At 39.3% G+C, this 12521-nt stretch overlaps 1 protein-coding gene across 2 annotated transcripts in view; it reads right to left on the bottom strand.

The window, feature by feature from the left end:
• The window catches only part of LOC137324972 (phospholipid phosphatase-related protein type 4-like), a 63216-nt gene that overhangs the window by 26455 nt on the left and 24240 nt on the right, over positions 1 to 12521 (bottom strand). For both annotated transcript variants that reach the window (XM_067989666.1, XM_067989667.1), the window contains exons 2-3: positions 11870 to 12055; positions 285 to 414 (exon numbers count right to left, since the gene is read on the bottom strand). In XM_067989666.1, coding sequence (XP_067845767.1) covers positions 285 to 414; positions 11870 to 12055 — 316 coding nt within the window. The remainder of the gene's footprint in view (positions 1 to 284; positions 415 to 11869; positions 12056 to 12521) is intronic.

Raw genomic sequence — 12521 nt, 5'->3', positions numbered from 1 at the left:
TGTGCATGTGCGAATGCCGGAACTTGCTCCACGATTTCGCCACTAACAGTGGTGAGTGCTTTTTAAGCAATTTCTGGGTCATTATACTGGTTATAAAGTTAACAATATATACCTCCTTCCTGACTTACGTCAATCATTAACAACATCAAAGTCTAATAGCATTTTCATTTCAGCAAAAATGTAAATAGAAATCCATGAGCATCTTTTACAGGTCTTCTGACTATTTAACTTTTTCTATTCAATGATATATTAACCTAAATGTCATAACCAGCATTTGAACCCACCAACAAATCTGACAGCTCGTCTGAGGAATGAGTTGAAGTTACAGCCACCAGCGTTGATGTTGGCCTCAGATCCTAGTCCATTTCTTCTTTTAGTCAGACAACAGTAAAGAATACCTTCACCTATCATAATCTGCAAAGACAAGAAGGATGGTTATGCCTATCAATCATGTCGCTATTGTGACTGAAAATGCTTTGCGGCATCATTAGAAATATTCCTCTAAGTTCTTAAAACAATGTTTTGTCTTATTATTATATATGAAAAGAAATTTCCTCCTCTCCTTCCCCGAAGGAGTTGACTCCTTTTCTGGGTACTGTTCCACAGATATTAGGTACTCTCCAATACATAGGAACATAGGAACCGAAGTAGGCCAGTCAGCCCCTCGAGCCTGTTCCGCCATTCAATGAGATCATTGCTGATCTGTACCCTAACTCCATTTACCCGCCTTGTCTCCATATCCCTTAATACCATTGGCTAGCAAAAATCTATCGATCTCAGGTTTAACATTATTAATTCAGGTTTAACATTATTAATCTACTGCTTTTTGTGGGAGAGAGTTCCACACTTCTACCACCGTTAGCATGAAGAAGTGTTTCCTAACTTCTCTCCTGAATGGTCTGGCTCTGATTTTAAGGTTATGTCCCCTTGTCCTAGACTCCCCCACCAGCGGAAAAAGTTTCTCTCTATCTACCCTATCAATTCCTTTGAAAATCCTGAAAACCTAAATCAAATCACCCCTTAACCTTTTATATTCCAGGGAATACAAGCCTTCCTGGGTACTGTTCCTCAGATATTAGGTATGCTCCAATACCTCACCAAACAACCATTAATTATGTATCAACCTTGATAGTCAGTGTGGGCAGACTATTCATCCCTGAGAGCTTTAGAGCAGAGTCTGATCCTATCCTTACCTGATGACCACACACATGCATTTGTAGCAGAGGTCATTGAATAGTGATTAAGGGTGATAATCCTGTCTGGTTTTTCCCTCCTTAACCCAAAAGGTCCCCTCCTTGGGACCTTCTTCGTCTGTATGACTCAACTACTCAATGGATAAACTCACTGGTCCATCAGGAAATAGTATTGTTAAAAAGTTAATTGTTCATTTTTATTGTAATTAATTTCTCAGTTTATAGCATTCAAACATGCTTTCTGCTCTCTTACAAGGATGGATTTTTTTATGATACTATATATAACAGTAAATTAACTAAATAGCAGAGACAGTATTCCTTTATCAGAAGTGTTGGGGATTGGATGTGAAAGTGAGTTAAAATTGTTATTCTCTCACATCGGGGACTTGGGTTTGAATCCAGCCCAGACTAATGTGATGAAAGACTCCTCTCTCTGAGTATAAGTGAAGACAGGTCCACAGGATAAAACTGCTCACAAATCAGAACAATTTGGCAATCTGACTCAGCGAGGACATAATGCTGCCAAATATTTTCAAATGGAAAAATTCAGATTGGTATTGTCAGGAGTAACTTTTACAAACTGGGCATAAGGTACACTGTTATGTGAGAGTAAGGGAGATCTCATTCAACTTCTATGCTTCACATGCCCTGGGAATGCTTGATGTTATTGATGTCCAAAGCTGAAAATTGTTCCAGCACTGATTGATTCAAGAAAAAAAATAAGAACATAAGAAATAGGAGCAGGAGTAGGCCATATGGCCCCTTGAGCCTGCTCCGCCATTCAACTCCACTTTCCTGCCCTATCCCCATATCTCTTGATTCCCATAGTGTCCAAAAATCTATCAATCTCAGTCTTGAATATACTCAACAGCTGAGCATCCACAGCCCTCTGGAGTAGAGAATTCCAAAGATTCACAACCCTGGAGTGAAGAAATTTTTCCTCAACTCAGTCCTGAATGGCCGACCCCTTATCCTGACCCCTAGTTCTTGACTCTCCAGCCAGGGGAAACAGCCTCTCAGCTTCTACCCTGTCAAGCCCTCTAAGAATTTTATATGTTTCAATAAGATCACCTCTCATTCTTCTAAACTCCAGAGAGTATAGGCCCATTCTACTCAATCTCTCCTCATAGCTCTCATCGCAGGAATCAATCCAATGAACCTTCGTGCACCCCATCTAAGGCAAGTATATCCTTCCTTAGGTAAGGAGACCAAAACTGTACACAGTACTCCAGGTGTGGTCTCACCAGAGCCCTGTACAATTGCAGCAAGACCTCCTTAATCTTATACGCCAACCCCCTTAAAAGAGTAGTGCGCAAAAAATTAACAATTTCCAATTTTTTTATTTATGGTTGAAACCATGAGGTTGATTTCATAAATTAGCACCTCTGGGAATTCAGATGCACAAGTCAGTGCATTCCACGTGATTTTCTATCCATTTAATGCAGAAGTTCTGCACTGTAAACACTAATTCTCAAAATCTACACCTCAAATTCTAAAGGAATTATTGTGTGTCAATCATAAAAAAATGACTAAACAGCGCTTATTTTGCACTAAATAGCAGGACTCAACTCTTTAATGATGTTGTGATGAACTGCTTCTTATTAATTCATCAGCTATTCACTATAACAAAAGTAAGTATTACCAATAGAAAAATGCAACACGGCAAAGTTAGAAACACATGGAACAAAGAGACTCCAATAGCTTTGGAACAATCAAAGTGTCTGAGTGTCCTTAATGTAAAGAGTTGACTGACTGCCTTTTCATAATACATTATGACCTACAAAGACTGAATGTACCCACCATGTAATTTAAATACTAACAAGGACAATGACCATTTATGTAACTTCACTCAAGTAAAATGCCATCTCTTAAGCTTCAAATTGAACTCATCTAAAAGCTATTATTTGTATTTTACATTTGGAGACATTGTAATAATAGTTGCATTTTTGCAATGTGAGGTTTTGCTAAAATTGACAAAGAGAAATTTCAGTCCCATCATGAAAAAGAACAGTACTTTATAATAAAAGCTCTGTCACCATTGATTATCTGATGCAATACTGAAACATATTTGATTCCAAGTTGATTATGCTGGAATGCGCTCTCTGAGAGACCGAAAAACAGAGTTATAATCTACCTAAATCAAGTATTATTGTACTTTACATACACAAGGCATATTTTCTTTCATCTACCTTGTTTGGGAAACTGAGTGGCACAGTAGGTTAGGAGACTGTGTAGTGCAGTGGTTTAGTACACAAAGCTTTTGCCTCTGGCTGTGGGTTCGAATCAACCCCAGAATTATGGGGTGAAGTCTCCTCTCTGTCTCTAAAAGTGTTTGGGCAGTTTCAATCCTGTACCTAGTTAGTTTGACCACACAACACAAAAAAACTGGTGCAAATTGGGCAACCTTACTAACACCAGGATGATTGGTGTGGGAGGTGGAAAAATGAGTTCCTTTTGAGACCGAGACAAAGGTACATTGTTGTGACAGTGTAAAGGTCCCTTTTCATGCTATTGATGATTTAAGAGTGCTTGACAGTTGGAAAAAGTGTTCCACTCCCCAGCATTCCAATTTTGTTTTAAACCTTATCTTATTCACTAAAAGATGGCTGTCTTCACATTGTAATGCATCAATTACACAGGGAAAAGGTCATTTATAATTAAGAATAACAGATATATGGGATAGATTTTCCTCTTTACAATTTGGGCATTAAGCATTGCCTGGATGGAGCACAAAGTAAAATCTGGCAGAGAGGATTGCACACTGGTAACAGAGCCTGCCTGATTTTCCTTCCATTGAAATTAATGTAGGAAAATGCAGTGGGTTTTGTAAGAGGCGTGCATTCCTCCCTGCCAGATTTTCCTTTCTGCAGTTTGCCCAGGCAATGCTGAATGCTCAGGGGGTAAAGGCAAAAATCTACCGCATGGGGTGGAATTTTACGTAGCCCTGTGCCACCAGCGTGGTCTCACATGCAGCAGGTGCGGCTTATTGGAATATTCCACCCATGGTGTTAGAGGTGTAAAATTAAAGCTATATCTGAATGCACGAAGCATTCATAACAAGATAGATGAATTAATTGCACAAATAAAGATAAATGGGTTTGATCTAGTAGCCATTACGGAGACGTGGTTGCAGGGTGACCAAGGTCGGGAAGTAAATATTCCAGGGTACTTCACTTTTAGAAAAGATAGGCAAAATGGAAAAGTGGGGGAGTGGGGAGCTCTGGTAATAAAGGATGAGATAAAGATAGTGGTGAGAAAGGACCTTAACTCAGAAAATCAGGATGTAGAATCAGTATGGGGGGAGCTAAGAAATAACAAGGGGCAGAAAACATTGCTGGGAGTAGCTTATAGGCCCCCTACCAGTAGTTATAGTGTTGGACAGAGTAGAAATCAATAGAGGAGCATGTAACAAGGATAATGCAATAATGGTGGGGGACTTTAATCTTCATATAGACTGGGCAAACCAAATTGGCAAAAGTAGTTTGGAGGACAAGTTCATGGAATGTAATCAAGACAGTTTTCTAGTGCAATATGTTGAGGAACCAACTAGGGAACAGATTATTTTAGATCTAGTATTGTGTAATGAGACAGGATTAATTAGTAATCTTATAGTTAAGGATCCTCTGGGGCAGAGTGATGAAAATATGATAGAATTTCATATTGAGTTTGAGAGTGATGTAGTTAAGTCCGAAACTAGGGTCTTAAATTTAAACAAAGCCAATTGCGTAGCTATGAGTGGCAAGTTGGCTATGGTAGATTGGGAAATTAGATTAAAAGATATGGTGGTAGATAAGCAATAGTTAACATTTAAAGAAATAATTCTCAACAAATATACATTCCCTTGAGGAATAAAAACTCCACAGAAAAAGTGATCCAACCGTGGCTAGCTAGAGAAGTTAAGGATAGTATTAGATTAAAAGAAGAGGCTTACAATGTTGCCAAAAATAGTAAGCCTGAGGATTGAGAAGGTTTTAGAAATCAGCAAAGGATGACCAAGAAATTGATAAAGAGGGAGAAAATTGAATTTGAGAGTGAACTAGCAAGAAATATAAGAACAGATTGTAAGAGCTTCGACAAGTATGTAAAAAGGAAGAAATTAGCGAAAGTAAACATGGGTCCCTTAGAGGTAGAGACAGGAGAAATTATAATGGGGAATAAGGAAATGGCAGAGATGTTAAACAAATATTTTGTATCTATCTTCACAGTAGAAGATACAAAAAACATATCAGAAATAGGGGGGAACCAAGGGTCTAATGAGAGTGAGGAACTTAAAGTAATTAAGATTAGTAAAGAAAAGGTACTGGAGAAATTAATGGGCTAAAAGCCTAGGGTGGCTGCAGAGATAGTGGATGCTTTGGTTTTGATCTTCCAGAATTCCCTAGATTCTAGAATGTTCCCCATGGATTGGAAGATAGCAAATGTAACCCCACTATTCAAGAAAGGAGGGAGAGACAAAACAGGGAACTATAGGCCAGTTAGCCTGACATTAATAGTAGGGAAAATGCTAGAATCTATTATCAAGGACGGGGTAACAGGACACTTAGAATATCATAATATGATTAGGCAGAGTCAATACGATTTTATGAAAGGGAAATCGTGTTTGACAAATTTATTAGAGTTTTTTGAGGATGTAACTAATAGGGTAGATAAGGGGGAACCAGTGGATGTAGTATATTTGGACTTTCAAAAGGCATTCGATAAGGTGCCACACAAGATGTTTTTACAAGGGATTAGGGCTCATGGGAATGGGGCTGATATATTAGCATGGATTGAGGATTAGTTGACAGACAGAAAACAGAGAGTAGGAATAAATGGGTCATTGTTGGGTTGGGTGGTTGTAACTAGTGGGGTGCCGCAAGGATCGGTGCCTGGGCCTCAGCTATTTACATTATATATCAATGATGTAGATAAGGGAACCAAATGTAATGTATCCAAGTTTGCTGATGATACAAAGCTAGGTAGGAAAGTAAATTGTGAGGACGGAAAGAGGCTACAAAGGATATAGATAGGTTAAATGACTGGGCAAGAAGGTGGCAAATGGAGTATAATGTGGGGAAATGTGAAATTATCCACTTTGGTAGGAAGAATAGAAAGCAGAATATTTTTTAAAAGGCGAGAAACTATTAAATGTTGGTAGACAGAGGGATTTGGGTATCCTTGTACACGAATCAGAAAGTTAACATGCAGGTACAGCAAGCAATTAGGAAGGCAAATCGTATGTTAGCCTTTATTTCAAGGAGGTTGGAGTATAAGATTAAGGAAGTCTTTCTGCAATTATATAGGGGTTTGTTAAGACCAACCTGGAGTACTGTGGACAGTTTTGGTCTCCTTACCTAAGGAAGGATATACTTGCCTTAGAGGCGGTGCAACAAAGCTTCACTAGATTGATTCCTGGGATGAGAGGGTTGTCCTATGAAGAGAGATTGAGTAGAATGGGCCTATATTCTCTTCAGTTTAGAAGAATGAGAGGTGATCTCGTTGAAACATATGAAACTCTTAGAGGGCTTGACAGGGTAGATGCTGAGAGGCTGTTTCCCCTCGCAGGAGAGTTTAGAACCAGGGTCATAGTCTCAGGATAAGAGGTCGGCCATTTAGGACTGAAATGAGGAAAAATGTCTTCATTCAGAAGGTTGTGATTCTATGGAATTCTCTACCTCAGAGGGTTGTGGATGCAGTTGTTGAGTATATTCAAAACTGAGATCGATAGATTTTTGGACACTGAGGAAAGGAAGGGTTATGGGCATAGGGTGGGAAAGTGGACTTAAAGTAGAAGATCAGCCATGATCTTATTGAATGGTATGGCCCACTCCTGCTCCTTTTTCTTATGTTCTTATATTGTAATCGTTTTCATATCAAAACTTACAAAATGCCATTTATTTCCCACACCATCCCTCAAAATAACTTATGTAAATGCTGGGACCAATTGTTTTGTCTTCAGCTCCACGTCAATTCTAAATGGTTAAGAACTAATGCAAATCCCACCCAAAATGTCAAGCACAAAGAGCACACCATTCTGCAGTACAAATAATTTGCATAATTATTCACAGCCTCAGTTGTAGACTGGGTCTAGGGATCACAAGAGAGGGAAATTAGGATGCAAGTCATATTTAAGGGATGGTGGTGATGATGAATGAGGAGTGACACAATGCAGAGACCAAAATTCAGAAAGGTTTTAGCAGAAACAATTGTAATCAGCATAAAAACAGGCAGGCGCTACCTCTACAATTATCACACTACCAATAACACTGTCAGAAAGAACAAGTCAAAAACATGTCAGAAATAAATGCTGACTGCTAATTAAAACATTGTTGTTACTGCACAAGGCTTGCGAACATAGGCTAACAAAGGTAAAGTGCCGTGGTGAACTGAATATTTCACAGGTTCTAACCTTAACATTTAAAAGAAGAACAAAATTTGGAATAGAATAAGGCACAACATTATGAGCATATCTATCTATATAATTAAAAGTCTTGTATTTACTGCACAGCACACCTTAAAGGGAAACTTCCACAATCCTGCACTCCTGATGGGGGAGCCGCACTGATAGAGAGTGCAGTTTGGAGAGTCAGTGCCACAGCGTTGTAGCCCTAATTCTGACCCATGCTGCTCTCAACTGTAACTTTCCCACTGGGAGTGCAAAAATGCCGGATTACCTCTTAAATGCGCATATGCCATGAGCCCCACCCTTCCACACATGCATGATTCCTCTACTAAAAAAATGTGTTTAACATTTTGTTCTGCTGCCTCCTTCTGTTTACCATAAAAATATGTTTTATTTTCACCTTTGGAATCGGGTCCAATTGTTTGGTGTCCAGCCCAACTGTGCCAACTTTTCGTATACATGCTCTTTGATTACTTGACAATTTTGCCTTTTCTGTACTTTCAGTGAGAACATTTTTGCTGCCTATTTAAATTGATCTGATTGTTCTCTGTGGATGTTTCATTTTATTCACTATTTTTATCTCCTCTCCCCTATACTTTTGGCATGTGTGACCTGTGCAATCCCTGGCCTGACCTCCACATAGACCAGCTTCTTAAGGAATCTTTCTAGGTGTTGCTAGTGCAAAGAAATTTCATTTTGCCGCAGAGCTGATGAGTAATTTATATTACTTCTAATCTTTTCAGTACATCAACTTAAGATAAATAATAATATATTGTGCGTTAAATGGGATAACAATCCTGTCATTATGAAATAACATTTTTTGATTGACCACGAACAAACCCACAGGAAATTCACTAATTAATATCAATTTGCATTATTATATTATCATAAAGAACTCGTTTACCTTATATCATCAGTTATCAAAGCTATCAGGGTCCAGGATATTTAAATTTTAAAAACAGCAGATTTCATACAAGATTCTGACATACCATGACCAATATAAGACTTTTTAATAACTCTTTTATCAACAATAAGCCATATAAACCTCCTTTTTATTATAAACTCTTAGCATGGTTCCCAAAGATATCCTTATGGTATATCTACATGGTAGTTGTTAATTTTCATTTGTAGCTGTAACAGCCTAAATGTAGTAAATTTATCTACTGTGATTTTGTTGCGAAGTTAAATATTACACCTCCAGGCTGCAGATTTAATTTTCTTCACGGCCCACTGTAATTCAGTCCACTGAATTAAATTAGATGGATAGTTTGAAGTGTTCCATTGAAGTAAATTAGATGGATAGTTTGAAGTATTCAGTTGTGTATCTGATGTAGGGTCTATGGATAATTTTGCCTTCTCTTTTCCCAATTTACCGCTACTAACACATCTCTGTGGTTCTGCTTACATTAAGTCATAACATATAAAGTATAATTCCTGTGAATTGGCACATCCTGAGATCAATTATAGACTTATTTCTTTCTCTGTTTGTAATACCTTTTTAAAGGTGTTACGTGTTGGTTGCTAAGTTCCCTATTCTTCAGTTATAAATTTGCTGCAGATTTACAAAGATGATATTTCAGCCATTCAGGTGGAAGTGTGACTCAGACTGCATGATTGACACTTTCAAGTGTAATGGACATGCAATATATATTTTTATATATAAATATATATACATACATACACTGGTTGAACTCCTGTGGCATTGCTTATGGTGAAACATTAAAAAACCATATCTCAATGCTCTTGTAACTGTCTTTACTTGTCTCACACTAATTCTTTGTGCTTTCCCCTTTGAGTCTTTCTATTTATCGTGCCCTGTTTGTGCCTTTCTTGTTGCTATCTTTCCATGTTTGCCTGTCTATGCCTGTCTGCCTCTTTGTCAGTCTTTATAATTTTAAAAAACACAGAAAAGAAAACAAAAAAAAATTGAAAAAACTTTTCAAACTTGTGGAAAATGGCCACAAAAAGTGAAACGAGCTTCAAGCTTTCCACTGCACAAGGGTGGGTCTGGGCTTCAGAGTTAGAGATGCTGCATTAATACTAAAAATCTTGAGATAAAAGGCCAAGAAAAGAAAACTGTTTCAGCATGCATGGATTCAAGGATTAGAGTTCGCATATGCATGATCTAATACATGCAGGCGAGAGAGCAAAAATCTGGGGGAAATGTGCGGATGGAGCAGTGGAGAGTGGAATACTGCAAAGGAGAAAAGCCATAAAAAGAATTCGAAGGGAGGTTTCAGTCTAATAATATAACTGTAACCTTCTCAGACATGAAGAGTTGTATGAGTAGAAACAATCATGATGGTACCCCAAGTTACGGAAGACAATTTTCTAGGTAAGGGTAACAATGTTAAGAAATATAACATTTTTAATGTGCTGTTTCAGCATTCAGAGATTCAAGGATTAGAGGTTGGATGTGCATGATCTAACACTTGCAAAGTATGAAAAGCTGCCAGCCACCTGGGAGGTGCCCAAGTCCACTCTCCGGACCCCAAGGAGGCCCGCACCCCTTAGTTACCTGTGTAAGGAGGGGGCAGATCCACAAAAGGCTGTACCTGTTTTTTTAGGCGTCCAGGCTACTCCCCTCACCTGGACCTCTCCAGTGGGGACCAATTGCTCCTCGCTGGAGATTGGTTTAATCTCTCTCAAAGTACCAGACTCCAGTAATATTCTGGGTCTTTTATGAGCCTGGGAAGTGAGAACTCCCAACATTGGAAGACCGCCCCCCCATTGCCAGCCCCATCCCTTGGCATTATTAGACTTGTAAGAGCCAGGTAGAGGTCCCTCCCCTTACAAGGCCCATGGGAATTCCTGGAATTGGCAGGGACATGCTGTAACTAGCTCCCTGTCTTTATCCCGTAGGTTCTGCTGGACCCCTTTATGGTGAGACCCTGGCAGAATCCTCAAGGAAATTTGGAGCTACTATATTATTGAACGTGCTTTTTTGGGAAGGACCTGGGCGGTGTAGACATCTCTATGCTGGCCTTTGACCTCCAGGACCAGGGTTCAAATACTCTCTCTGGTAGTTGTAAGGGTATTGTATGAAATTGGTTTGGCCCATTCTCAATCCAGTTCATAATGGTCAAAATTGCCCTACTTTGATGCTAATTGTCTCTCTCACTAGGAAATGTCACAGAATAACTGAAGTGGGAAATGGAAAAACGTCACATTACCCCAGTACAAGGTGGACTTTTGAGATTAGAGTTGAGGCGTATTATTGGGGCAGAGTAAAGTGAGCTCTATTCTGCATTTAGCTGTGCTATACCTGATGAAGGAGTGCCTAACACTGATACTGGGTTCTGAAATGAAAGTGTTCCATTCCCCAGCACGAACTTCCCTCATCCTTGAAGAGCACTAAAGAAAAATATGCTCCTTTGGTCTAAATGGGCCAATTTTGTCTGCTAGTATAATCTGGCTCTCTGCTGACCAGATTAGTTCCAATATCAGCTCCAATATATCCACCAGAATAGAGTTGATAATGAAATGCAAAAGATTCAATTACCAAAGAGAGAAAGGATATCTCACCAGTAACCGTGAATGACAGCAGTTCTTTAATGAATATGAAAGACCAGTCAAAAGTGGGTCATAATGGTCTTTTGCACTAAAGAAGGCGCTTTTATATTATAGGAGTGCAGCCCTTCATTGGCTGAGCTCCACAGCACAAACCTCAGTACACTCGTAAAACCAAATGTGGGCCTACAAATGTGCTGGTCAAGTTGAGGAACTGGTTTTAAGAAAGTAAACATGGAGACTCAATCCTTCATGCTTCAACTGATTCAGCAACTGAGTCCCTGTAGAGCACAGTGCACCCAGTAAAACTGGCAACTGAATTAAAAGTAACAGGGGACGTGTAATGCAGGGACTTTGTTGTTCCTGGAAAGGAGGGAGACATTCACACAACTGATGCTGTGAAAGAATGCCTTATATGCCTGGAGCCCACCAACATGATCTATTTATATCATGGGCATGAGACTGTGGGAGAACCTTAAAAACAGCCTCTAGAGAAAGCATGGAAAATCACATGTTGCTACCAGCTATTCAATATTATTTTAAATAAGAATTAACCTTTAAAATGTTCATGCATGAAATCCCAGTCTCATGTGCTGTGAAATTATAGGTCAAGCCTACAGAATAACAAAGAATTATATATGGTCTCAAAGACTTTAACTGACTTGATTAGCAATTAAATAGAGGGGGGGGGGGGAGAATTGGAAAGGTCTCTAAAATCAATCAGACATTAAATATCATGTTTCAAACATAAGATGCATTTCATAATATTATATAAAATACTAACCATGGCTGCAGGTCCAGCAAACGCCAAACTAAGCAACATGAGGAAGGGGATGATTTCCTGAGTGGGTTCAATGTACGGCATGCTGAGTGTCCTGTCATGGCAGCTGAAGCCCGAACGAACTGGTTTGAAGACATCAGTGAGCTCCAGGAAATAAAGACTGACAATGGAGGAGGCCAGTATTGGAAGCTAAGAAAAGAAAATGAGAGAAGACATAAGCGATCTACCAAAATATAAGAACATTAGATAAGAACATAAGAAATAGGAGCAGGGGTAGGCCATATGGCCCCTCGAGCCTGCTCCGCCGTTCAAAAAGGCCGTGGCTGATCTTCACCTTCAACTCCACTTTCCGTCCAATCCCCATATCTTTTGATTCCCTTAGAGGCCAAAAATCTATCAATCTCAGTCTTGGATATACTGAGCATCCACAGCCCTCAGCGGTAGAGAATTCCAAAGATTCACAACCCTCTGAGTGAAGAAATTCCTCCTCATCTCAGTCCTAAATGGCCGACCCCTTATCCTGAGACTATGTCCCCTGGTTCTCCAGCCAGGGGAAACATCCTCTCAGCATTTACCCTATCATTGACCTCTCATTCTTCTAAACCCCAGAGAGTATAGGCCCATTCTACTCAATCTCTCTGCAAAGGACAACTCT

This window comes from Heptranchias perlo, chromosome 9 (genome assembly GCF_035084215.1).
Source record: "Heptranchias perlo isolate sHepPer1 chromosome 9, sHepPer1.hap1, whole genome shotgun sequence".
Classification (NCBI taxonomy): domain Eukaryota; kingdom Metazoa; phylum Chordata; class Chondrichthyes; order Hexanchiformes; family Hexanchidae; genus Heptranchias; species Heptranchias perlo.
Note: the sequence above shows the minus strand (reverse complement) of the source record. Positions and strands in the feature narration are given on the sequence as shown.